Here is a 26,807-nt window from a genome sequence, read left to right on the forward strand (position 1 = left end):
GATGAGTTTCTGAGGCCACCTAAGTGAAAGCCCTCCGCCACTTGGCTGCGCCTAGAAATCCTGTCCATAAAATTTAATTGATAAATTAATTCATCACAAATTTGTGAGTGACCTACACCACTGAACCAAAATATGTTCCATATCTGTATGAGGGACTCAAATGAATATTTTCGCACCTGTATTTTGCACAGATAAACCACTGAGGTGTTCACAAACACATTCAGACCTCGAAACCCAAACCTTGATGCATCTTTGAGAAACTGCTACATGCTTACATACTTCCCATCAAAACTTATTCAAGTACAGCAACATCTGGCAAACAAGTACTCTTCTTTTAGTTCACTTCTACAACATCTCACAAAACTAATAAAGTTATCACGTGACTACAATCAGTTACAAATGATTTGAAACCAGAAATGGAGGCAGATTAATCAACTAATTTTTACTTCTGGTGTATTGTTTAAGCACACTGACTGTGTCTTGCCCTTAAAGTGAAGCATGTTGTTGTTGTTGCTGTTATTACTATTATTATCATTATTATTATTATTACTAACAAATAGTTTCATTCTTATTTGCTGTAGATCTCCCTGGTGTGTTCTGGGTGTAGTTCCACATTCTGTCCACTAGATGTCACCGGAAGCTTTGGATAAATGGTTCAAATAGGCTCAGGGACCACGTTTAAGCCACACGTCATTATTATCGTCAGTCTGGTCTCAGGTCAAAGTTTCTCGTTGCAGTTTCACAGCAATGAGCCACAATCAGTCTGACCTGTTACTCATACTTTGTATAAGTGTTTCCAGAACAGCTCTGACACACTAATGTTCGGACTCTGTGGTGAAGGTTGACAGATAAATTGGGTTTTCTGTGGTTCTTGTTTGTTTTTTCTGAGAATTTGCAAATTAAGGATTATTTATGTTATGACCTGATCGGAATTTGGTTAGATCTCATCAGCAGGACTACGTTAACTGTGTGTGTTATTCATGTCATACCTGCACTGAGTTATGTCTGTTAATGTGACAGCTTTGGGCCATTAAGGGTTTGACAGCTCAGGCAAATCTCTGACACAGGAAGAACACCTCCATCAGTTTCCTTTCATCTGCTAAATTTCCTTTCGTGTTAAAAGCTGCATAAAAATGACCACCTTTACATCTTTAAACTGACCAGGCTGAGAATTTATGCTCAGTAAACCATCAGGTCCAATTTAAAAACACCGGTTTACGACCTGCTGCACACGACCCCAGAACAGGAACGTCCCGGGAGGCCTTCACCGTCACTCAGACTCTCAGACCCTCAGGCGCGTGGTGTTGCGAAAACCAGACGCTGACTTGCCATAATTCATCCAAGACGATATCTCTTGATAAAGTGGTTTTAACCACATCATGTCTTATGTGGTTAAAAGACAAGTGCAAACATCTAACCCAAGCTAAACTCACCAGGCTTCAAGCTGAAGTAGCTTGGTGTCTATAAACCTGAGCATTGATTCCTTTTAATTTCTCAAGATCAAAAACTGCAATGTAGCCTCAGATGAATGAGCCTGTAAGGCCCTGTAGAGCAGGGGTGTCGAACTGCAGGCCTTGAGGGCCGGTGTCCTGCAGGTTTTAGATATCACCCTGGGTCAACACACCTGAATCTAATGATTAGTTCATTACCAGGCCTCTGGAGAACTTCAAGACATGTTGAGGAGGTAATTTAGCAATTCAAATAAGCTGTGCTGGATCAAGGACATATCGAAAACCTGCCCTCGAGGCCTGCAGTTCGACACCCCTGCTGTAGAGAGTCAGGTCCTGTTTAACTATTTGAACTGAGTGCATTTAAGCAGAAAAAGCACAGAAATCCTGGTGTTTCAGTGCTTTTCAGTCATAAGTTTGTCCACATTCCCGATGCTGCTGCAGCATTTCGGATTTCTGCAGGGAAGAAGTCTGAGTTTGGCGAGAGTGATCAGATTCTAACAGACTGAATGTGGGTAGAAGTGTGTTTGTTCAATTCAGTTCCATTTTATTTACACAGCGTCAAACCAAAACAACAGCTGACTCAAGGGGCTTTATATTATAGGTAGACCCTACAATAATACATACAGAGAATAACCCAATAATCATATAACCCCCTCTGAGCAAGCACTTTGCCGACAGTGGGAAGGAAAAACTCCCCTTAACAGGAAGAAACCTTTGGCAGAACCAGGCTCAGAGAGGTGAGGTCATCTGCTGTGACCGGTTGGGGAGAGAAAAGGAAGACAGGACAAAAGACATCTCCCCACGGAGATGTGCAACCAAGAGGACAACATATAAAAACAAAAACCAACACACACAGAGACTCTGCAGGGTCATGTGGAGGACAGAGAAGTTTGTTTTTAAAGTCTTTGCACACATGTCAATCCCACTTTCCATTGCAATATCTTTCAAACCGTTATTTTAGCTGCTTTTCTGTCTGGTAATCACTTTGCGTTCCAGTGGGGAGGAATCTAAAGAAGAGCCAGTTAAAATGTGGGACAGGAAGCAGCGAATAAGGACACCGTTCTGGTCACTACTAAGCAGCAGACTGAACCATGCCAGGAAGCCGTTTCTCTAAAAATATGTTCACTGATGCTAAAAACATCATCACAAACACAAGTGCAATCAACTGCTAGGGGTTACATATTTATAGAGAGGTGATGGAGTTTGTTTTTTTTTTTTTACTTTCTCTGGCAGCAGCATCTAGTGGCCATTATAGGAACTATGTCTGTGAAGGTTCTCAGTCATCCAGTTCGTCGTAGTCTACGGAGCTTGGAAAGAAAAGTGTCTGGACTTCTTTAAGTTGCTTGTTTCAAGCAACTTAAAGAAGAAGCTTTTTTTTTCCTTAGACCATTATAGGAACTGCATGTTAAAGTCATTTTGTGTCTGTGAGGGTTCCTCTGATCTGCACTGAGTTCTCAGAGAACATCAGGAGTAGACTGGCAGCTTTGTTTTTAGGGGTTTTCCAGTCTTACTGACCACTCAAGCCACGTTACATTTTCCACACATACTCATTCAGAACTGTTTTTTGCACTTCAGTTGTATTCACACCTTCGATCAATTTAGAATCACCAGTTAACATGTTTGTATTTGGACTGTGGGAGGAAGCCAGAGCACCCACACAGAAAGAGCCCAGCCGACCAGTAGGTCCAAACCAGGAAGCCTCCCATCAGATTAAAGCTGTGCTTGAAATGTCTGACCCAAGGATGCTGCAGCATGCAGACTGGAGGAGCTGTGGATCAAAGGTTTAGAGCTAAGATTGCACTCCCTAACAACAGAGCACACACTTTTTGGATGGCCCGTTAGTACAGCCAACAACACAGTAGATAATCAGGGGCTCCAGTTAGCTGAGGTGGACAGCCTGTCAATCAGGAGAAACACACCTTTTATTAAAAGAAACATGAAAACACAGAAACTATCCTCAGAGATAAAACAGTTTCTGTATCCGCTGTAAACATGTTGGACATTTATCTGTGAGCACTGACTCACAGCTGTAGCTGCAGGGTACACAGAGAGGATCTGCAGTTTTTGGGTTTTTTGCATGTTGGCTTAAATTTTTTAGCCCCTGATGTTGCTGCAAACACAGTTTGATTTTGCACGTAGGCCTTGTTCCTGTGTACGTTTTTCAAAATAAAAGCAGTCCCTTAACTCCATTGACACCATTGACAAAAACTGATGGAACTTAGCAGTAAGACAGTGAAAATTAATAAATAAATAGTGAAGTAGCACAGGATGCTCACATGCTGCATGTCCACGCAATGTAAAATATTTCTGTTGCATTCTAATATGATAATAATAATTACAGACTTTTGCTAAACAGTGGTAGGTCAACAACAGGCCAACATCAACCTGCTTTGGGTGCAAATACAACAAATTACTCTTATTTCTAGTTTACTTTTGTAAACTGTTAATGTGAAACTAAACGTAAGTTCAGTGTATGTGTGTGTGTGTGTGTGGTTGCTGTTAACCCGCTGCGAGCTTCCTTTGCAGCAAGAAACAACACACAACTTCATGGAAATGCCACAATGAGTTTCAGTGTTACATGCTAATGAGCTCTGTGTGTATGTGTGTGTGTGTGTGTGTGTGTGTATAATGGGACTTAGATGATGCGTTTTTTTTCATCTCTTTTCAACAGTCAGCATTTTCAGTGAAACCGTGAAACATCCTGAGACAAATTAAAAACAAAGTGGGAAGAAGCCTGAATCATCTTTTTATTTCACGTTCTCACGAAATAAAATGCACGAGCTTTGGCCTCAAAGGGCAGATAGGCTTCCTCTTTTTTACCCCCATTAAAATATCCGCCTCCACTCTAACGTGATGCATGCGAATGACGTTTTCATTCTGTATGAAATGCACTAAAAACAAGTTTGACTTAAAAGCTCAGTTGGGCCATCTGTGTCTGTCTTCATGTTAATGGTAATAATTTTAACAGCAACAAAACAAAAATTGAATTTCTATTTCCACATTATTGTGTGGATAAAGATTAAACACATGACAGCCATGGGAGAATAAAATGTGCATCAAGTAGTTTGTTGATGTTGGGACTGCATGCAGGGCGAGATGAAACGCTCCATCAAACATGCCTCTGGGTTTTAAATTAAGGCCCCCCATCTGTAAAAGCACTGGGTAATCTTACTTTTAGAAGGAACCTGCTGCATCCACCAGGTAACTGCCTGCCTGTCTAGCTTGAAGGTTATGGTTGTGGTTTAGTTATTGTCTACCTCCTTTTTGCTGTTTGGAACACGAAAATGGAAAAACTTAGAATAGAAAACATTTGGCAACATTTAAGAGACTTCATTGGAAATCTTGTGGAGGGAGTAATCTACCCAGACATGTCCAGATCTCCATCTTCTAGACACCTCCTCCAGCCCTGCTGAGGAGTTCCCAACCTAGGTGAGACACATAATCTCTCCATTGTGTCTACCCTGGTGCCTCCTCCTAGTAGGACATGCCTGAAACACCTGACCTAAGGCAGTCCTGGTCAGACAGTTTGAACATTTTTAGACTTTCTAGAAAAAAAACCTTTGCTTCTGATTTTGACTTCTTCTCCTTGACCGGCACTGCTAACCAGTTCTTGCAGAGAGCCAGTTGCGAGTAGGAATTGTTAGTCTGTTCGCCTGTAGATCAGTTCCACTTGCATTTGTGCAACAATCAGCTAATCCCAGTACATGTATCTAAGAAGGAAAATAGTGGCACAATCTGCAGCGTGAATATGGACATTACTTTTATTTTTATTGCACAAAAGGACGAGAGCATGATGTTAAAGTGGAGACTGCTCAAGGACAGGAACAGCTGCATTGTGCTGCTAACACAACTTCAGCTCTTTGCAAACAACAGCACAGACAGCATGCTAATGCTGAGCTAACTCCTTCCTTAAGCTAGCTGAGGTACAGTATTTTAAGTATCTGTTTCAACAGTTTGCATATTTCTCCCCAGAATACATTCAGTCTTTGGCATTTCCAGAATATGTGTGCATGTCCAACATTATGTTCCCCACATTCTATCCACCATTTCTCTGTTCTCTTTGTTTACTTTTGAGTCTTGGAATGATAAAATCTTCCATGTTTTTCTAGGCAAATTCCCTCCAGGACCTTGAACTGGTGGTTGTATGGTGTACTATACACACGTTTCACCAGTCTTTATCTCCAATATTACCTTCCAAGTCCTTTTCCTATTCCTTTTTTATACAGTTAGTTGTGTGTAGGGATGGGTATCGTTTAGGTTTTATCCGATACCGGTGCCAAACCGGTACTTTTGAAACGGTGCCGGTGCTTAAACGGTACTCAAACCGGTGCTTAAAGAATGGAGAACACAAAATTGGTCCAAAAACCTCACATGTTCAGCTGTTTTTTGTAAAAAGATAACAATGTTAGCCTTTTCTGCAGCTATGGGGCACATATGGTATCACTCTTGGCTGGAAGCAGTGCTTAAACAATGGAGAAAACACAAACTTTGTCCAAAAACCTCTCATGTTTAACTGTTTTCCACTTTTTCTTTGGTCATTTTAGCCTTTTTGGCCAGGGTGAAGGGAGTATCTGCCATCAAACAAGAAGACAGCCGCATGTAGCTATGATGATGTTTGGTAGTTCACCTTACATGCATTAATGTAATAACGTGGTTAGCCTACTCAACGTAAATTACACACGAACAACATTAAGCTACTCACGCAGAGAAGAACGGCTGCTGCTGCCATCATCATCCGTCATCATTTCTGCTACACTGGCAGGGCTAGGGGCCAGGACTCTACTCTTCGGGTTTTTGGGGGATGTTGCTAACTCCGGGTCCGATAACAGGCACCACACCCGCAGTAGATGTGCTCGGTGTGAGGTCTCGCAGCAAGCTATCAAATACGGCGGATTTCTCGGCTTTTAAAAAAACCGCTACGCGTCGCCAGGTGTTTCATCAGATTCGAGGTGTTACCTCCTTTGACAGTATCACCTTAAAACACTTGTTGCAGGCTGCTGAGTTTGCATCTTTTGCTGTGAAGTACAGCCAGACTTTTGACTGCTTCGCCTTGGGCATTTGAGCTCTGCTCTAAAAGAACGTACGTACCTGGACCAGCCTACTATCCTCGGAAACGTAAAGTGATTGGCTAGAAACTAAAGTGTGTCACAGCTCAGGAAAAAAAAGCACCGAAATAAAGCACCGAAATGTGCGCTGCTTTTCGGTCTGGTTACTACCGTTTATGTCAGAACCGGTGCCATCATGGCACCGGATACCGGTACCCATCCCTAGTTGTGTGTTTCTTATTTAGTTGAAGTGCTCGGTATAATGAGATTATTTTAATGTTTTTGTTTTGGTAGGCTTCACTTACTCTCCAGTCCTCCTGTTTCCAGCACACACCAAGCTGTTATGCCCTGTATTGCGCATTGTTTTGAATCTTTGGTCATAATGTACCACATGTTCAAGGTGTGTGCTGTTATTGATTTGTCTATTTAAATTCTGGGTCCACTCAAGCTTAAATCTCCACCCTAATAAAAATACAAGAGAAAGTGATGCATTTCCCTTAAACTTTTATTCAATAAACATAAACAACACGGGCTGTTGACTATAAAGGCCTTAGTTTAGTTGAGTTGGTTTCTGAGCTGCTGTATTTGCACAACTCTCCTCCCAGGTGCTATAGAGTTTCTCTGAATGTGTAGTGAAACAGCTGAGAGTCACTTATCTCCAACTCACAAAGCAATGCAAATGCTCACATGGCTTACAGGCCGTTCTCTCTGTAATTACACAAAATAACAGATAAAGAAATCTTAGTAAGTGTTTAATACATGAAAATTAGCAACACAGCTTTGAACCACCGATATCCTCCCACCCAGATAACCAGATTAGTGTCAGCTCTCTCTAATGCACTATTTACTCTCACTGATGTTACAATAACTTCCTTTCTTAATTTTTAATTCTTTAGAAGCCTTCAAAGATTATCGTGTCAGTTGTCAGATCTGCAGTGTCACATTTAAACATCAAGGCTCAAGGGTCATTGTCTGACTGCATTTTAATCTTTTATTTCCATTTCACATATAATTAACTTTCTTCCAGTTAATTTCTTAGTTATTTGGGTGTTTTTCAGTTTACTTCCACCTTCAGTGGTTAGATAATGATCTCTGATGTGTCTGTCTATGTGTCAGATATTTCCAGTTACTAATATGAACAACAAAGAAGAAACATTTTAATACATTTTAAATTAGATTTTTCTTCTGCAGTGCTTTCATTTTGAAATGTAGCACTGATTTTCTAATGACAGCATTTAACAGAGTTTGATATACCATTGCTCTTCCCCTGAACGCCATCACCATGTCAACATTTAGGTTTTTCGGCTATTTTGCAACTTTACAACCAAATGTCTGCAAAAGCAGAGGCATTCCTATTAAATATCACCTGTGTTTGTGCTTAGTGCTGAACTGTGTTTATATTATAAAGTGCTGTGAAAACTAAGTGCACCCCATAATTCAGTAGAACCACCTTTTATCAGTAATAACTCTAAATAATGGTTTCCTGTATGACTTTATCAGTATTGTGCGTCATTGTGAAAGAGTTTTGACCCACTTCTATTTGCGGCAACATTCATTTTTGCAGTTGCTACTGGCAGTAATTAAACCATTACTAAAAAAGCCATCACTTGACCCTGTTGTCTTAGCTAAAGGGGAATTGCCATGTCCTCATCCTGGGTCTTTAACCCAGTTTGTGAGTTCTGGACTTTTGATTTACTTCTTTGGGTTTAAGTTCTAGCTTTGTATTAGTCTTGAGTTCTGTATTTCACTAGTGTTTAGCTTGTTTTCAGTCTGGCTCATTCTATGCTCTGTTGTACTTTAGATTCTATTTTTGTTGCCTTTTTTTGCACGACACTCCAATCTTCCCTTTATCTAAAAACTCTTGAAAGAGTAGTTGTAAAACAGATAACTGATCATCTGCAGAGGAATGATTCATTTGAAGAATTTCAGTCAGGTTTCAGAGCCCATCACAGCACAGAAACGGCTTTAGTGAAAGTTACAAATAACCTTCTTATGGCCTCTGACAGTGGGCTCATCTCTGTGCTTGTCCTGCTAGACCTCAGTGAAATATTATGTAAAGTTCAACACCGAACATAATATTTTATTATAGCATGCTGCATGTATGAAAGCTGCTACACTGTAGTGGTTTGTGTGATATCTGTCTAATAGACTCCAGTTTGTTCATGTAAGTGGAGAGTCCTCTTCACACACTGAGATTAATTATGGAGTTCCACAGGGTTCAGTGCTAGGACCAATTCTGTTTACATTATATATGCTTTCTTTAGGCTGTAACATTAGAAGGCATAGCATACCTTTTCACTGCTATGCAGATGACACCCAACTTTATCTATCCATGAAGCCAAACACACACACACACACACACACACACACACACACACACACAAATTTAACAGTTAGTTAAATTGCAGGAAAGTCAAAAGAGAGAGAGAGAGAGAGAGAGAGAGAGCATATTTATCCAATACTGACTTCTCTTTATTGGCTCCCTGTTAAAAATCCAAAATTGAATTAAAAATCCTTCTTATTACATACAATTTAAAGAATAATTAGGCCCTACCTTATGATAAAGAGCTAATAGTACCCCATAGAGCTCTTTGCTCTCAGACTACAGGCTTACTTGTGGCTCCTGGAGTATTTAAAAGTAGAATGTAGAGCCTTCAGCTTTCAGTAACCTCTTCTGAGGAACCAGCTCGCAGTTTGGATTCAGGAAACAGACACCCTTTTTACTTTTAAACATTTCTTATTTGAGGTCTGGACTTGCACTGGACCTTGATTATCCTCTTGACTCAGTTTCAACCATATTTTTGTTCCACAGATGCCCTCACATTTGATTCTAGAATACTTTTTTATATCAGGGAGTTCATGGTTGACTCATTGACTGCAATTCCCAAATCAGCAGTCCTCCACCGCCATGCTGACAGTAGGTAAGAGGTGTTAGTGCTGACATGCTGTGTTTCGTTTTTTGCAAATGTGGTGCTGTGCATAATAGATGTTCCAGAAGTCTTGTTGTTTGTTTAGACGCACCTTTGCAAACCGAAGCTGTACTTTTTTTTTTCTTTTTGAAGGAACAGGCTTCAAGCTGTACTTTTTCAGTCTTTTTCTAATTATACTGTCATGAACTTTAACCTTTAACATGCTAATTCAGGCTTGATGGAGCTCTTGACTTCTTTGCATTGCACCAACTGTTTTCAAGTGAATTTGCTGGGACATTGTATACTAAAAAGATTATAGCATTGTGTTAATACACACTTGAATGCTCTAAACCTGCAAACTGCCAAAACAGCAAGTGCTCAGTTAAGTTCACAGTTAATCAAGTGCATCTGATTAGCAGCACCTGGCTACTTTCTCCCTCTGAGTTCTTATAAAACCAGTGTTGGTGTACTTTGTTTTTCACAGGACAACATGCTATCATTGACCCTCAATTGAAGTAGCTTTTTTTCCTAATTTTTGTCTATTTTCAGATCTGATGAGTTCTTTTCATCTTAAGCGTCAGACTCTCATTCCCTCCAAACAATCTGCCACCATCTTCTTGTGGTTTCCTCTCCATCAGATCTGAAAGGGAGTGAAGGTTAAATGAGCTACTGCTAACTGAAAAGGAAATTTGCTCCATCACACCTCCACAGCGCTCGGTCTCTGCAGCATCAGCAGCTCAGAGCTTTGAGATAATTCATTCTGAATATTTTCAGCCATTTGAAGACACGAAAAACGCATTTCCATTTTCTCACACTAGCATCTGCAACACACTGACTCACTCTGAAACTCACACATACACACACAAAGACTCACAGAGCAGCCACAGAAACAGAGGTGGGGATAAAAGTTGAGTCTTTGTGTCTGTCTTTTTTGTCATGTTTTCCACTGGAGTCCTGCAGAAATGCAGCAGTCCAGCCCCCCCTTGACACTACAATACCCCCCCACCCACTATGCAACAGCACAAACATAGCCATCAGTCCAAACAGAGACACACTATCTGGTGGCCTGTGTTGTCATTTATAACTGCCAGGATTCTCATTTACCACCTACAGTGTATTCGCTATTGTTATCATTTCTGCATCTAAGCTGCTTACTGGCATGCTTCCTGGTGTTATACACAAAGGTGGCTTCAACAATGCCTGCATGCATTCAGAGTTTGTACTCTATGAATGAAAAAAGTTGGCCAAGTTTGCAAAGACTTTCATGGGAATTTAAATATTCCAGAATATGGACAATAACAATACTTTATCAGGCTTTTATTTAATCAAATAAATGGGAAAAAAGCCCTCTGTATTACTACAGCTGCACTGTAACGGCAATGTAATGTTTATGCTATCTGCACAATTATAAATACAGATTTTTTACAGTTTTTTTTTAAAGCACACCAATTGTTTCGACGTAACAATTGATGTACCATGTACCTTGTCACTCAGCTATCCTGGTAGCTAATTGTTGAGGAAATTGTCGCCAGCACGAAAACATGAATACATAATAAACAGCTTACACAGTTTGTTGTCAACAACAAGATTTAAAATGATTGCATGTACATGTGCCAAAGAGGCCCAGGGACCGAACCTTGGGGAACTCCACTCATACAGTTGGTTTGCTGAGTCTTCACTCTGTGTACAGAAAAACGAAAGACAAAAAGAAAGTAAAAACTCATCCCCATAAAAAGTAGTTTTTGCAGCCTGTTTGTCTTCTACAACGGTTGTGAAGTGCCTCAAAGACTCTTTATTGACCACACACAAACACACACAAAGCTGCAACCCCAGTTTCTGTGGGGAAGCACAGCTCTGGTTCTTAGAAGTCACAGCCTCACACACAAACACGCAGCCAATTCGCAGTGCATTGTGGGAGAGTGCTGCACTTACTGTAAGAAGAGCTGTGTGATATTTACCAGAAGTGATGTCACGGGAAGTGACATCACAGCTGTGGGTTGCAGGGTGGGGGTCTAAACACTCAGGGCCGCCTGTCTGCCTGCAGAGGCTCATGGTCTCTGTGGCTTGTTTGTTTGCAGAAGTTTATTGTTTGGGCTATGCAAGCCCACAAACATTAAACTCCATCTGAATTAGTTTGTTTTAAAATTTTATATTAAGATTTTAAAAACTGTGTAAAGTTACAGATAAAGAGAATAATAGGCTTATAAAATGCAAAGTATTATTAAATATTCAACCACGAGATTCCTAATTTCCATACTTGTGATACAAATGACATGTCATGGTTTCATTTATACAATGAAAGGTAAGAGTGGAGTTTCAGGTCAGTGTCATGGCCTTCATTGCTCGGGCCACTCTCATAAGAAAACATGAAATAGTCACAGGAAACCTGCTTTTCACGTACATGAGTTGTGATATAGGGTTTGTAAATAATAACTCTAATAAAAAGTGTATTTCATGTCAGCAGCATTTTGTCCAGAAAAATAGTTTTCTCAGGCTATGCAAGTAGTTTTGTTGTCTAAACCTAATAAAGCCCTTTTAATAAACTAACTGTAAATTAATAATGCAGTAAAAGATAAAACGAATGAAGTGCAAAAAGTCTAAACTGATTCACTCCACCAGCAGCTCATCCAGCTGCCAAATATGGACTTTTTCACACTTTAAAAATGGAAAGTTTACTCAGGTGAAATTACCTTAGAGGTTGGGATTATGCTGCTCAAAACCATCGTGACCATCAGAGGTTTAACTGACCATCATGTCAGTTAAACCTCTGAGATACTGATTCAGTTAGAGACAACTGACATCTTTTCCCTCCAGATCCTTTCTTATTTTCCCCTATTTTTACATTTGGTTAGGGTCAGTGTCACTACTGGCAGCATGAGGAGAGTTGGACAGGTAGTCAGTATATGCCAACAGGTTTGTGGTCTCTTAGCACAGTTTTAAGAGCATGGAGGAGATTTCAGGATACAGGCAGTTACTCTAGCAGAGCTGGACAGGGCCGTAGAAGCCTCTTAACTCATCAACAGGACCTGTATCTGCTTCTTTGTGTAAGGAGGAACAGGATGACGAATGCCAGAGCTACAAAATGACCTCCAGCAGGCCACTGGTGTGAATATCTTTGACCAAACAATCAGAAACAGACTTCATGAGGGTGGCCTGAGGGCCTGACATCCTCTAGTGAGCGCTCTGCTCAGTGCCTGGCACTGTGAAGCCTGACTGGTATTTGCCAAAGAATACGAGAACTAGCAGGTCCACCACAGGTGCCCTGGGCATTTGATAGATGGCTGCAGGCTCACCCTGAGCACATGTGACAGATGTGGAAGCATGTGGAGAAGCCTATAATATTAAGAGAGCCACAGACCTCCACAGGCTAGGCATCTGGATGAAATCCTTTGACCTTCTGTCACACCGCATGCAGTGGGTCTTCGGTTCCGGTGCAACCCAATGTCCGGTCTCTAGTGGAGAGCGTATACAGGCAGGCACTGATTGGTTTGCCTGACCTAAATCTAAAAGAACACCTCTGGGACATTACGTTTCAATCAGTCTGACATCACCAGGTTACACCTCAGACTGTCCAGAAACTCAGCGATGGTCGTGATCTGGGAGGAGATCCTCCAGGATACCATCCACCATCTCATTAGGAGCATGCCCCACATTGTCAGACATACATGCAAACTTGTGTGAGTACCATTTTGAGTTGCTGCAATGAAATTTCAGCAAAATGGACTAGATTTTCGGGGTGTCTTTATTGACCCGTTTGTGGGTCAAAAACTATCATTCCAAAAAAAACAATGTGGCATCCTTTCATTCCGAAACCTTACCCAGTCCATATCAGTATAGATACCCAGCATTATTTTCTTCCTTTTTTGTTCCTTTAATTTTTCCCCCAGTGTATTTCACTAACATAAGATGTGTCTGAATGCCTCAAATAATGTATAGTAAGTAGAGATGGCACGATACCACTTTTTTATGTCCGATACCGATACCGATATCATAAATTTGGATATCTGCCGATACTGATATGAATCCGATATAGTGTGTTTTTTAATCAATAAAACAGTTTTTTTAATATCTTGCTGCATTTTGTATAAGTTCATACTCAAGTTTAAATAAACAACAACACTAAAGCTATTCTGTTATACATGTATGTAAAAAAACACACTGCACCCAAAATATTTCGTAGTTCAGCAACACTGATCAATCTAATAAAGTTAAACCTACTCCATCCTCCCTATTCTGATATTTTAAAGAGTACTTAGCAGAACTATTAAGCAACCTAACTAATAGGGTTGCAAACTCCCAGCAAAAGAAAATAGGGAACCACCCCCCACCCTCTTCCTCATGATGCTTAATCGATGTAATCAACTTTAATTTGATGCAGGGTGAAAAAAAATGCACAGAAATAAATTATTTTTCAAGAATAATTAAATAGATTCAACATCTTTCTTCAACAGAATTGCAGAATTCACAGATGGTACTTTCCCAAAGGAAAAAGTACTACAGCTTACTAGGGTATATTAGACTTACTAATATACCCTAGTATATTACTATATACAGTAATGGACTTCTATACATTTTACATCAGATTAAATCTTTGGGTGTAAGATTCAGATAATTATTTATTAAAAGCTAGATATTTTAAATGAGAATAAGAAAGAAAAGTATGTCTTTGTGCCCCCTTTTCCCTGTTAATGCCCTATCGCCCCCCCTGGCTAAACTTTGCTAGATCCGCCCCTGTACATTTTTTATTTCTCACCGATATCCGATCCAGTAATTTAGGTCAGTATCGGACCGATACCGATACGTAATATCGGATCGGTCCATCTCTAATAGTAAGTATACAATCTTGTGAAAAGAGAGTGAGATCTCACATGACTCCATGTAGTCTGACTCTACAGGCCTCATTTAGCATATCGAATGTTAAAATTCATGACAATACAATTAGAAAAAGACATCAAACAAGTTTAGCTTATTTAGAAGGGTTGCCAGGAGAAAGCTGTTCTCGCATGGCAGCATGGGTTAGGTTTGCAAATCTGCACCTGAAACAACCGCAAGACCTCTGGAACAATGTCCATAATGCATAGCACCTCATTTGCAGAAAACCAAACAGCATATAAGCACAAACACCTCATACCAACTGTCAGCACAGTGGTAAAGGGCTGCTTGTTCTGCAGCCACAGTACCTGGGAACGTAGTCACTGAGTCAACCATGAACTCTTCTGCATACCAAATTATTCTAGTCAGATGCAATTTTAGGTGTAATGTGTTCCAAAAAACAGTTGATTGGAATTCTTCTCTATTTATGCCTTCCTCATTACTTGTACAGCCAGTCTTGTACATACATTTCACTGTGCATTACACTTGTATAATTGTGAATATGACAAATACAGTTGGAATGAGTGTTGTTACGTGTTATCATTACTTGTTTTTTTTATGTCATTGCCACAGCTTATTCTTTGGGTTTGGTGAAACTTGGTTTCCTCTTGGTTTGGGGCATTTTGGTTTTCCTTTGCTTTGAGGAAACTTTTAGTTCTCTAACTTGGTGTTCAGGTTGGAGTTTTGGCAAAGTAGTATGGTGTCTTTGTTTTCTAGATGCAGGCCTGTCCAACATTTGAGATGAGCTCTGATAATTATCACAGAGTAACCTTTGGAGTTGCACTTGGATGTGTTCAAAGTAATTTCCCTCCAACCCCACTCTCCCTGCAGTATTAGATACTGCATGCATTTACCAGTATAGCTTTATTTACCAACCATACATTAGTGAACATTTTGCTCCAGACACCAGTTTGTCACTTTACCATTTAAGCCTCCTCTTACCAGCAGTTTTCTTTCACCCTTAAACCCTTCTCCTGGATCCAGGGCTGCTGGGGAAGGGAACCTGAGAGTGAAAACTGAAACTGAATGAACCAAAACTGATTTATGAAGTTTATTCAGAAAACAAATAATCCAAAATCAAACCAACAGAAGTCCAAAGCAGTAATGTGAATCCTCGAATGAAACAGACACCAAGACAAAGACCAAGGGGAAAGACCGGACTATTTATACACTAATGATATAATCAGGGAGAGTATCGCGACGCAGCCGAAACAAATTTAGCCTATGTGGAAGTAAAACTAAATGTAAAACACCTGAGGTACCAAAATAAAACAGGAAACGGAAAACAAACATCACCAAAAAATAAGAGAATTCAACGAGAGGGGGACTCACAGGAGGATGAGAAGGAGAGGACTAAATAAAACTCCATAACCACAAACTGGAACTGAAACATAACCAGGACTATAAATGGAAATATAGAAACATGAGCTAAACATGGGGGATGGATAAACTCTATAAATACACACAACCAGAACAAAAGGCTTGTTAAACTGAGTAAATAAAACTTATAAAACAAACAAAACTAAAAGCTACCAAACAGATTTCATAAACTCAAAACTGGAACAGAATTTTTTGGCTTCATTTCCTCTTAATTTATTCTTGATGTCACGTCAATTATTAGCTGATGCAGCTGACCTGGGCCTTCTACGCTTTTCGTCAAAAGTAGGAGTTACATGGAATCATCTGTGCAGCAGAAAGAGATGATGTAAGAGGATATGAAGAGCAACATCAACGTGACAAACATTTCATTTTACTTTGCAGAAGTTACCGCCTGCCATTGATAATGAAACTTCTTTTTTGTAAGATTGGTCTGTCTGTGGGCAGGCACGCCAGTCTCACAAAAGTTCATTAACTTGTCACAAAACGAATGAATCAGTCATTTTGTGTTCATCTTATTGTTTCGTATCAGAGAATACAAATGTGAAAGTAATGCATTTAAATAGGTCATATATTTCTTATATATATATATATATATATATATATATATATATATATATATATATATATATATATATATATATATATTAGGGGTGCAACAATACTCGTATCAATATTGAACCGTTCGATACAGTGCTTTCGGTTCGGTACGCATATCTATCGAACAATACAAAATGTTTTATTTATTTTATCAACTTTTCTTCTGACGATGCTGTCTGTGTTGAGTGCTCAGTGGATCTGCGTTCGACTATTCCTCATAGGCTGCACTGTCGAGCGCAGATCCACTGAGCGCAGCGCAAGCTAGCAAGACAGAAGCTAAGCTCGTTGCAACATGGCAACTGCCTCAACGCTACCCGAAATTGAACCTCCCCCACCCTCATTCAGATGTGGCGTTTGGAACTGTCTTGGTTTTCATGTGAAGTATGACCCTGATGGTAAGCGCCTCATGGACAAAAGTAAAACAGTATGTCGGATGTGCCACGCAATGCTCAATTGGTGGGAACTAGTGCGTTAGCACTGTTAGCTTGTTAACGTGTTGACGCCGTCCAGCCCCACGCACGGAGCGATCCACGGTAACTCGTTAACGGAGATTTGCCGCGTTATGGCGTTAACGTCATTTCAACGAGATTAACGCTGACAGCACTAGTGGGAACACAACGAATATGACTGCACATTTACGCCGACATCATCCTAGTGCGAAGACAAGTGGAAGCAGACAAAAACAACAAGCATGCATGCTACAAACTTTACCCGAGTCATTTAGACAGCCATTAGCACGTGATTCTCCTTATGGGGACCTGATATGTTTAATATGCTGCTGAGAATATAGCCCAGAAGAAGCGTATAGTATAGCTTTTATTTTGGAAAGAGCCATTTCTCTGTAATAAACTCTCTTTTCCAAAAATAAGTGATTTCTCAATCAGATTTTTTTTCCCATTATTTTTTGTTTCAGCAACATTAAATTTAAAAACGGTACTTCTGAGGGTTGAAATATATATTTATAATATTAATAAATGACAAATTAAAAAGGCATGAACATTTTTTTGTATCGAAAAAATATTGAACTGTGACACCAAAGTATTGAACCGAACCGTGAATTTTGTGTATCGTTGCACCCCTAATATGTATGTGTATATATATATATATATATATATATATATATATATATATATATATATATGTGTGTGTGTGTGTGTATATGCAGAGAAAATGGGCAGTGAGCTAACCTGGTTTGGTGTTTAAACTTCAAACAAATGATGTGCAAAAAACTGAGACATGCATGACTTTAGCTCTGTGGCGTGAGGCGACTCGCTCCTCCGCCTCCTCTCCACTGATAAAAAGTCATGTTCAGGGACAAAATAATAACAAAGTAAAAATTTGTGTTCAGCAACAGGAATCAGTGGATTAAAAGTCATGACTCATGATTCTCTGAGCTTGTTCCTATAAATTCTCCATCACAACTTTCCTTCCTCATGATGTTTTACATCCAGGTGTGGGAAATGTGTTTTTTGGAAAACCAAAACCAAAATCTTTACAACCAAGATCTTAAATCTATAAGAGACTGCACATAAGCCATAATCAGCGTCATTCTGTTTTATTCAGGTGCATTTGCCAATCAATAAATTAATAATAAATAATCAACAATCAACAACTTAAATACAAAATAAATAAAGAAAACTACAATATGTCAGTAAAAATAAAAACAAAACATCCTGAAGGTTTTAGTACTTCAACTACAAAGAAATGTAATACTACTTTAATACTACAGTACTGAACCTGACTGTTCAGAGGAATAGTAGTACACTGAAGTACTTTGTACTGTAAACATCATCACCATCAGCTCTCATTGGCACTGCAGTGGAGAAGCTAGGTCAGGGTTCCCATTGAGACAAAAAAAATCAACTTATAGAATACAATTAAGTGAAAACTTCGTTAAATTTGTCACGTAAACGGGATTTAACACATTTACTTTGCATAAATGTAATTCCTCAACAAAATGTGATAAATCTGGAAAACTGCCTATCAGTAATTATCAGTGGAACCGCCCATTTCTCCACCACAGTCCAATCTCAGTGCAACAAGAGGGAGTTTCACTCAGAAAGAATTCAGGTTTTTTTTTAACTTAAAACAAAATACAAGAAAGAAATGACCTAAATTTACAAAATATTCAGTAAAAAATAAACTTTAACCACAATTAAACATATCTTTGTTTTGTGGGTTTTTAATAATGTGAAGTTTTTAAAGCCGAGAAAAAACAACAACATTAAATCAAGTATTTCCACTGGGTGAAACTCCATGTTGAAAACAATTAGGTATAATCTCTGGATCCTTCAGTGAAAATATTCCACAGGATCAAACTTTTATGCTGGTTTCAAGTATCACACACCAAACATTATATAAAAATATTTTTCCGAGACTACGATCTTATAAGGCTTAGGCTGCTGGTTCACTGTTAATTTAAATATAAATATAGATGAAAATTTTCAATAGAATACAAAATCCTAACAACTAGACACACTGGTTTCAGTCTGAGAATCTTTTGGTTTTGTATAATTTAAACATCCTGCGTCCTTGTTTTACTGTTATTTCTCTTTATGCCCTTAAGGTCGCCTTTTAGGCTCTGGTGCGATCTTTAGCCTTTGTTTGCCTCCGCCGTCTGCGTCTCCTCCGGATCTTGATTTCGGGGAGCGAGCTCGCCTCTTCATACAGCTGTGGCAGCTGCCAAAGTGCTTTGCTCTGGATGATGCGGTCGTTCATCTACAGGAGAGAGAGAGACAAAGGCAAGTTTGACATTAATGATGATGATCACACAGTTACAGAGAGGACCTTTGTTAAGATTCAGCACAATGACATCAACATTTAAAACCCTTAAATAATGTAAGACCTTTGTGAGCTTTTAGAATAACTAAGGCACATCGTCCCGTGGTGTAAGCATCACAAATTTAAGACCTGCAAAAAACACATTATTTTAAGCCCTAAATAAAACCTTATTTCAAGTCTCACCTAGGCCCTAAACTTTCTCTCTGCCTTTTCTTTTCCTAGTTTCTATTTAAATCCTTTGTGGATGCGTTATTAAACCTCATAATATCCTGCAGGTCACTGATGACTAATCTTAGGTTAGGGCATGAGTTCTCTCTTTTTGTCTGTTTTAAACCAAATGCAAAAGTCTTTAACACAAAAACTGTATTGCCAAAATGAATGAGACATGATCTGAAATCCTCAAAATCTGCCTGTTTTTCACTAAAACAAAATCCCGGATGGGCAGCCAGGGACTTGCTCTGGATGTTCAGAGGGTAAGCTTTCCAAAGACATTTGTAGGACCCAGGCATTTGTCCTTAAGTATGTATTTAGGACTTATATAAGCCCTCAATAAGGTTGGTCAAATCTTTTCAAGTCTAACTTTTCAGGCTTTACATAAGCCATTCATATGGGCTGCTCAACCCATCCCAAGGCTTATTGTGAGCTCCTCTTAATCACTGCACAATCCTCAACATAGACTTTACAGAAACCTCACTGTTGGGTTTACATAAGTCCTAAGTCAAGTTAAGGCTTTCACAGCCAAGAAGCAATCAGAATGCTCTCTACCTTGATATCTCTGAGGGTCTGCAGTCCCTGCAGAAGCTTCTCCTGCTCATGGTAGCGGCGTTTCTTTAGCTCCTGGACCTTCTTCAGGATGTAATTCAGCTCTGATCTGACATCTCTGCCCGCTACCAAGCCTGCGTTGTTGGGGCTGCTGGACGCAGGGGTGATGGCCGAGCCAGGTTGCGCGTTGCTCACGGCGATCTGGGGACTCGGAGTGGGCAGTTGTTTCAACATGTGGCCAAGCAACTTTTCGTACGACTCCAAAACACCACCCATGAAGATCAACTTGGTCTGAAAACGAGAAACAGAGAGGTAATGACATGAAAGTACAAATGGCTTATATTTGTTTAATATGAATATATCTGGTTGTGCAAATATGGCTTTGAAAATGCCCAAAATGCTGAATTTCGCAGCATTCCTCAGCATTTTGGACTCGGGTACCAAAAGCCAAAAAACTGAAACAACGCACAATACATTTGTAGTAAATAAACCTGAAGAAAAACTGAGATGTGAGGAAAAGGTTGCTTCACAAACATTACAACCTTAGGTGCTAAAAACTTTTCGCACAATGGAAAAAACTCTGTGGTTTCCCACACAACAGTTAAGCTAACAGAGAAGGCCTTAAAGGGGAATACCACTCATTGACTGCTGTTAAACCTGAATGTCATATCCATGCACTGCTAACAGGACTGAAACTACTAGTTTGGATGTAAGAAATGAGAGTTTGTGGCTCAATGTTTGACCCAGTGTTTGTTTTCAATTTGGTCGATTCACTTACACTTGTTGAATAATCTGTGGTAATTTCTGGTGACAACCAAAAACCTTTCATGTCAGAAGCAACAAAAGCTGTGGGATCCCTGACAAAACACTTTCAGTGGCACCATCAAGAGTGTTTTTAAAGAGCTTTAAAACCTGAGAGAGGCAACAGCACGATGAACTGACCGGACAGAAGCAGGCTAAAAGATGTAAGACGTTTCCTTCGAATGAGAGGGGGCAAATGGTGTTAAAGCTCAGATGAGTCATTAGATATCTCTAAAATATATGAAATGCAGCACTGGGGTAGGTGTGGTGGTAAAGAAACCTCTAAATAGGAAAACCTGGTGGGTTGCAATAAAGTTCATGCAAAATACCACCCTCCATACAACAGCCTGCATACCACCATGTGTTAAGCTATAATAGAAACTCATCTTGACTTTAAATTTCCAACTGTTATGACTAACCTGTCAAAATGTTTCTGAGTGCTGGAAGATATTGCTGGCTATAGGAGGTGGTGACCACAGAAAATCTACTTGAACATTCAGTTTTAGAAAGGCGCTGATACTTTTCTTCTTTTACTAGCAATATCTTTAACTGTTCCTCAAGAGGCAGTGCAACAAAATTTCCATTGTTTTGCTTCAGATTTTCTCCATTTTTTTTTCCTTTTTCTTGTTGCTGTTGACTGCTTTAATTACAGTTTTAGTACAGTTACTTTACAATAATATCAGTGAGACTTTTAATAATTAGTTAGAAGATATACATCCTCAAAAAACATTCCTTTTTATTCCAAATTTGCAGAAGCTTTAACCTGAACCTCATAGCCATCTAACCACACAGAACTTCAAACAGAGTGACATAAAAAATTGCCGACCAGAGCTCCTCAGTCTGTGCTCTCTTGGCTTGATGTCAGTACTTGAAACCAACCATGAAACGGCCTTGTAAGTGATGTTGGTGAAAAGTGAAAGTTTGATCGGGAGACTGAGAATAGCTGCAGAAAGGTGGCATCCTGCAGAGCCAGCAAAGTGAAGGAAAACCCCACAAAAACCTCAACTCAATGTAAAAGACAAAACCTGGAAATACCAGCTGGCTGCTGACTCAGGCAGTGCCTGTTAGCCAAAGATGGAGGAGCTCAACAGGAGGTTTGCCTCCATCGAGTATCCTGATTCTTTCCAGATTTCAGAAATACACCTGCTAACAACTTTAAAGACGCCTGATTACCAATCAGTGTCTTCACTCTTTCATAGACATGCAAAAGTCAAAGTGGTGGTTTTATTATCTTTACACCATCTGGAAATCCACTTTAGTGATGATGATGCTGAAGACACTGGGTGGATGGATAGAAATAGTTCCTCATTTCTTTGTGTAGGGATGGAATACAGCATGGTTTCCAGTATTAATACTGAGCTTTAGGCTAAGCTACCTTGATGCTTACCACATGGACCTTAAGCCACAAGTGTGTTTCCTAAATTCTGCCTATCCATTTGAGGCTATAGTAAGGCCATAGCCATAGCAAAACTCTCATTTGCCACAAGAAACCTTTTCTTTGGATTGCATGGACATTTTACATTTTGTGGACAAACTACGCGTTCCCATTAATCACATGAATCTTACCTCAATTTTTTTGTTCTGGTCACTAGGAAATACGGGTTTCCCATCATATCTTTCCCGGTTTGAAATTTTCTGCAAAAGACAAAAAAAAAAGAAGATATTTTCAGATCATGTTTGACATTAATAATGAATAATCGGTATCGGTATTGGGTTTTATCCCACCTCACAAACATTGTCAAACATGGTTTGAACTGGAGCAGAAAATAAGGTGCAAGGAATCACTAACTTATAAAAGGTTTTCAGTTTTAGTTTTTTAAAGAAACCAATGATTCAGCCGAGCTGTTGTTAAAAAAAAAAAACCCCGATTGGCTGACGGGAGAGGGCAACTGCTCATTCTACTTTGCTTCATATATAAATAAACAGCATTTTAAAACTGATTCTGAATTTCACTGGAAGCCACTGAAGGGAAGCCTGCTAGCCGGTTGCTAGCAGGTTAGCTGCTCTATTCAGGACCGACTAAAGACCAACAATCCAGGATTAAATTGGAATTTGATCTGAAACTGATAACTGAAGATTAAAATTTTAGAAAGTGGTACGAATGGTGCGTTTAAAGCCTGTCGGCCACACTGTGTCTGATGTCAAATATGGAGACTGTAAAGAAATTGAGAAATTTGTCCGAAAAAGACAAAAACAGTTTAAAAGTGTTTTTTTTTTCTTACAGCGATAAACATGAGAAGGCCAATAATCCAACAGCAGTTATAAAAGACAGCGTGAGTTCAGCTGTTTCTGTGTTTAGAGCTTTCTATCATTACTGGTGCCTTCAAGGACTGTCTGTCATGAAGTTTAAAGGATGGTTAAGAACGTCTGCCAACCAGCAATGAAAAACTAAACAAATTACAAAAACAAGCTGCTAATAGGGAAAATGATAATTGGGGGGGGGGTCAATGAGCACGTACTTTGCAGAAAAATTTGATGGTGCATTCAAGGACACTCCCACATCTGTGATGTGACTCTGTCTCATCCTTGAATCCACCATTCCAGGAAGTGTCCCTGCTCGCCTCTGCATCACCACATGAAAAATTATATCATTCACATAAAGTTTCGTATGTGAGATGCTCCAGGCTGGGTGTGTAGTATTTAGCGCCTCGTGGGTTAAAATGGTCCTTTAACCACACACTTAAGTGGAAATTTAAAAAGGCATCTTTGCGCATGTGTGTGTGTGTGTTTGTGGTAAGAGCATCACTGTGACAAACAGGAGGAAACAGAAAGTCTGTAGAGCTGCACAGTCTAGTATTACTCAAGTACTAAGTAGCAGTTGAAGTGCAGTGAATACTCACATAGTGCTGCAAGAGGTTCTGGATGGTCCTGTTCATCTCTGCTGGGATGTGGGATCCTCTGACCTGACAGGCAAAAAGCCAGAGGCACAGACAGACTGCTGCCCTCACTGTGGTAGCCATCCTGTCTCTGTTTGTATTACCCCTGAGTGTAGTTGAGTCTTCGGTTTGATTCCCAATCCGGGCCGAGTGTTTTCAATTTGAGAACGGATTCTGGCTGAGCAGTGTCCTCCCTGACTGAGTGACTGATGATCTGACTGACAGTGTCTCTCTTACCCTGAAGTTGGTGCGAACTGTTTGACTTGTCATGAAAGCTTTTATTTATAACTCTGCGAGAGAGAGAGAGGCAAAGTGGCAGAGTGACATAGACATGCACTCAGAGAGAGAGAGAGAGAGAGAGAGATGCGATGATCTAGGTGTGAAATTGTGGTTTTGAGTTTCCTTTAAATCAACAACTTCATAGAAGAGGGTGAGGGGTCGGCTTCCCACTCATGCATATCATACCCAAATCATCTGCTCACTGCAGAATTTTGCGTCTCCCAGCTGTTTTATTAAAATTTGCGCTTTTGCTGGTCAGACTTGAAGTTGCAGAGGGGTATAATAGTTTGCATGAGACCTCTCATAATTGCATTAACCTCTCAAAGCGTGCACTGAGGTTCGAGGAGCAATGACTGGAAAGCACGCTGCGTGAAAGAGTGAGGTGGCACCCTGCGTCAGAAACCATTAGATCCAGCGATTCCGTCACGGAAATCATTACACCTCCATTGAATCCACTGCATCTGGGATTTCACAGCCACCTCTGACGGTTTCTGATCGCGGGCCATACATGTGCCACGTCGTGCTGATAAACCCATCTATCGATCTATTAGTGTTGGGTACAGATTCATAGTTTGATCTAATAAAAGCCTGTGAGGTCATCACATTTGAGGAGTCAGACTTTTTTTAAAAACTTTTCTTCAAATCTTGGCAGTTAGGGCCCAAAGAAAGTAATCGTTCTAAGTGGTTTATATTTAGGACAAGGGTTGTTCTTCCGTAATATTCATCTGACCTGATAAACTGTTTGGAGCTAACACTCTTAACTTATTTTGTATATGCTCACTAGCACAGTTAAATGTAAGGTCAAAAGCTGAATGAGTCCTGATCTGCAAGGAAACATATGCTGGGATGCTCAGAGTGTGGCTGAGATAATACCGACCCCTCATCCTCCATGGTAGGGTTGGGTTAGGCAGCTGGTGACTGGGTAGATTTTACAAGATTAAAATATCTCCACACAAAAAAAAATCAGACAGGAGGAAATAGCATGCTTGCTGTGGATTTCATTTGCACATTGCCCCATTTGGAGTTCCAGTGAACATTCCTTGTTTTAATAATCACTTCAAATGGCTTTCAGCTCCATGAGGTCCACGTCATCATTGGTTACAACTTCCTCCCAAATCGGAGTGTTTTCTTTTTCTTGATTTTTCTTTTTTAAATTACTTTTTTTTTTTAAACTCATAACAGTCAGAGTTAATTTATTTTCTCACTTTGTACTAAATTCCCAGATTATTAACCCTCTCCAGGCAGGCATTGCAGATTTGCAACAGTTAAAAACTAACAACCTGATTACCCCACATACATATTTTATGAGGTTTTTTTTACTCAGAAGTACCACTGCAGGACCTGGTTGTGCATTAGCAACAAAAAGTTTACTTTGAGCCTGAGAGGGTTAAAGCAGGGGGAGCTCCAACTACTGGGTGGATGATTTCAGTGTTCCAAAGTTAAGACACTGGCTAGCTCGTGTCATCATGCAGTTATCTTCTCTTTGCCTTTATTTTATTCTGTTTTATGGTCTGTTTTTATTTTAACATGTTTAATCAAATTTTAGGGTCTATTATACTTCTAATTTATTCTCCTCCATCTAAAGTTCTGGGTTAAAGTTACTAATGAAAGTGAGAGGATAGACTGTGGGATCAGAGTCAGGGTTAGGGTCATCATCAGTGATGGCACTGACAGAAACAACAGTCCTGGTAATGCATGTGTTGGGATTCACAACAGTTGAAAGTTGATCCATTGCGTGCATGGCCTTTGTATTATGGTGGAATATATGTGCCTGTTGTTGCTGACTGGGTAACACCTCTGTGACACATCTGCCAAACACGCACCTCAAAGCCCGTTTCCCGTTTTTGCACATCGTTTCAATGAAACTGGTTCTTCAGGACAGAAACCAAAGCGACGCATTGCACAGATTGAAGTTGCTTCTGGATTGGTTGTATCTCAGGTTTTATTGGAAACTCTAAAACTTTTGAGGGTGTGTATTGCTACGGAGGCCTGCTGAGGCACAAATAAAGCCTGCATGAACTCAAATATCATCATCCTGCAATAAGTTGTAAGAACTTTGATCCCTCTATCATTTAAACAGCACTCATTGTTTTTCATAGCAAATATTTTCTATTTAGTTTCTTTTTAACTTTTAATTGTGGATGTGCATGACATTTACTGTGGTGCTACTGAAAGATGTCCAAGCATACATGGAAATACAGAACATTAGGCAAAAAATGAGTGGAATTCTAATGTGATTCAAAGTCAATATTTAGTATTAAACCTTTATTCTTCACAATGAACTCTGCCACTGACTTTCAGTCCACTCCTTAGTCTAATTTGCCATTCCTAGGCCTTTCTCCCTGTTTCCTTTCTTTACAAACCTTTCGCTAAGACCATTATGATGAGATTTCAGTGAACATTAAAGGAATTAACTAAAGGGTCAGTCTTAAGGACATGACTTGCAGATAGTGTTCACCTGCTGTAGCTAGCTTAGTAAGCCTACGACCACTTCCTTTGTCTGTTCCTTTGTCCCTTTCAACATGTAAATGAATCAAAACGGTAGCAATATTGAAATGTATTGACTTTTGTATAGTATTTTTTTCTCTCTTATTTTCTAAATGTACCTGCATATTGTTTACATGTTTGAAATAAATAAATTAACAAAATAACAAATTTCTGTTACAGTAGCAGAAATGACACCAAATTCAACACTTCTTCTCCACATTTGCACCTGAGACCTTGTAACACTAACAAGTCACATGACACCAGAATGGAAAATGGCTAACTGGGCACAATTTAGACATTATCACTTTGTACTCACTTTTGTTGCCTGCAGTTTAGGCTTTAATGGCTGAGTGTTGAGTTATTTTGAGGTGACAGCAAATTTACACTGTTATTCAAGCTGTACACTGACTACTTTACATTGTATCAAAGCGTCATATCTTCATTGTTGTCCCATGAAAAGATATATTAAAATATTTACAAAAATTTGAGGGGTGTACTCACTTTTCTGAGATATACTGCATGTTAAGACACAATACTGGTTCTTTCAGAGTTAGGAATCTTTTTTAG

At 39.6% G+C, this 26,807-nt stretch overlaps 1 protein-coding gene across 1 annotated transcript; it reads right to left on the reverse strand.

Moving 5' to 3' along the window:
* Nucleotides 1-17,872: 17,872 nt before the first annotated feature.
* On the reverse strand, nucleotides 17,873-23,712 carry LOC146369520 (interferon gamma-like). The gene is made up of 4 exons (XM_084909751.1): nucleotides 23,439-23,712; nucleotides 22,165-22,233; nucleotides 19,801-20,088; nucleotides 17,873-18,972 (listed from the first exon to the last, which is right to left on the reverse strand). Exons 1-4 carry the CDS (start codon nucleotides 23,556-23,558, stop codon nucleotides 18,829-18,831), a joined length of 621 nt encoding a protein of 206 aa, XP_084765877.1. The 5' UTR covers nucleotides 23,559-23,712; the 3' UTR covers nucleotides 17,873-18,828.
* Between the last annotated feature and the right edge of the window lie 3,095 nt (nucleotides 23,713-26,807).

Source organism: Perissodus microlepis, chromosome 17, assembly GCF_051167445.1.
Source record: "Perissodus microlepis isolate ML-2025 ecotype Zambia chromosome 17, ASM5116744v1, whole genome shotgun sequence".
NCBI lineage: Eukaryota > Metazoa > Chordata > Actinopteri > Cichliformes > Cichlidae > Perissodus > Perissodus microlepis.

Coding starts and splice junctions, on each gene's coding strand:
- LOC146369520 (XM_084909751.1), bottom strand. CDS start 23,558: ATGGCTACCACAGTGAGGGCAGCAGTCTGTCTGTGCCTCTGGCTTTTT. Junction 22,234..23,438: donor AGAACCTCTTGCAGCACTAT/GTGAGTATTCAC, acceptor TGTCTTTTGCAG/AAAATTTCAAACCGGGAAAG. Junction 20,089..22,164: donor ACCAGAACAAAAAAATTGAG/GTAAGATTCATG, acceptor TCTCGTTTTCAG/ACCAAGTTGATCTTCATGGG.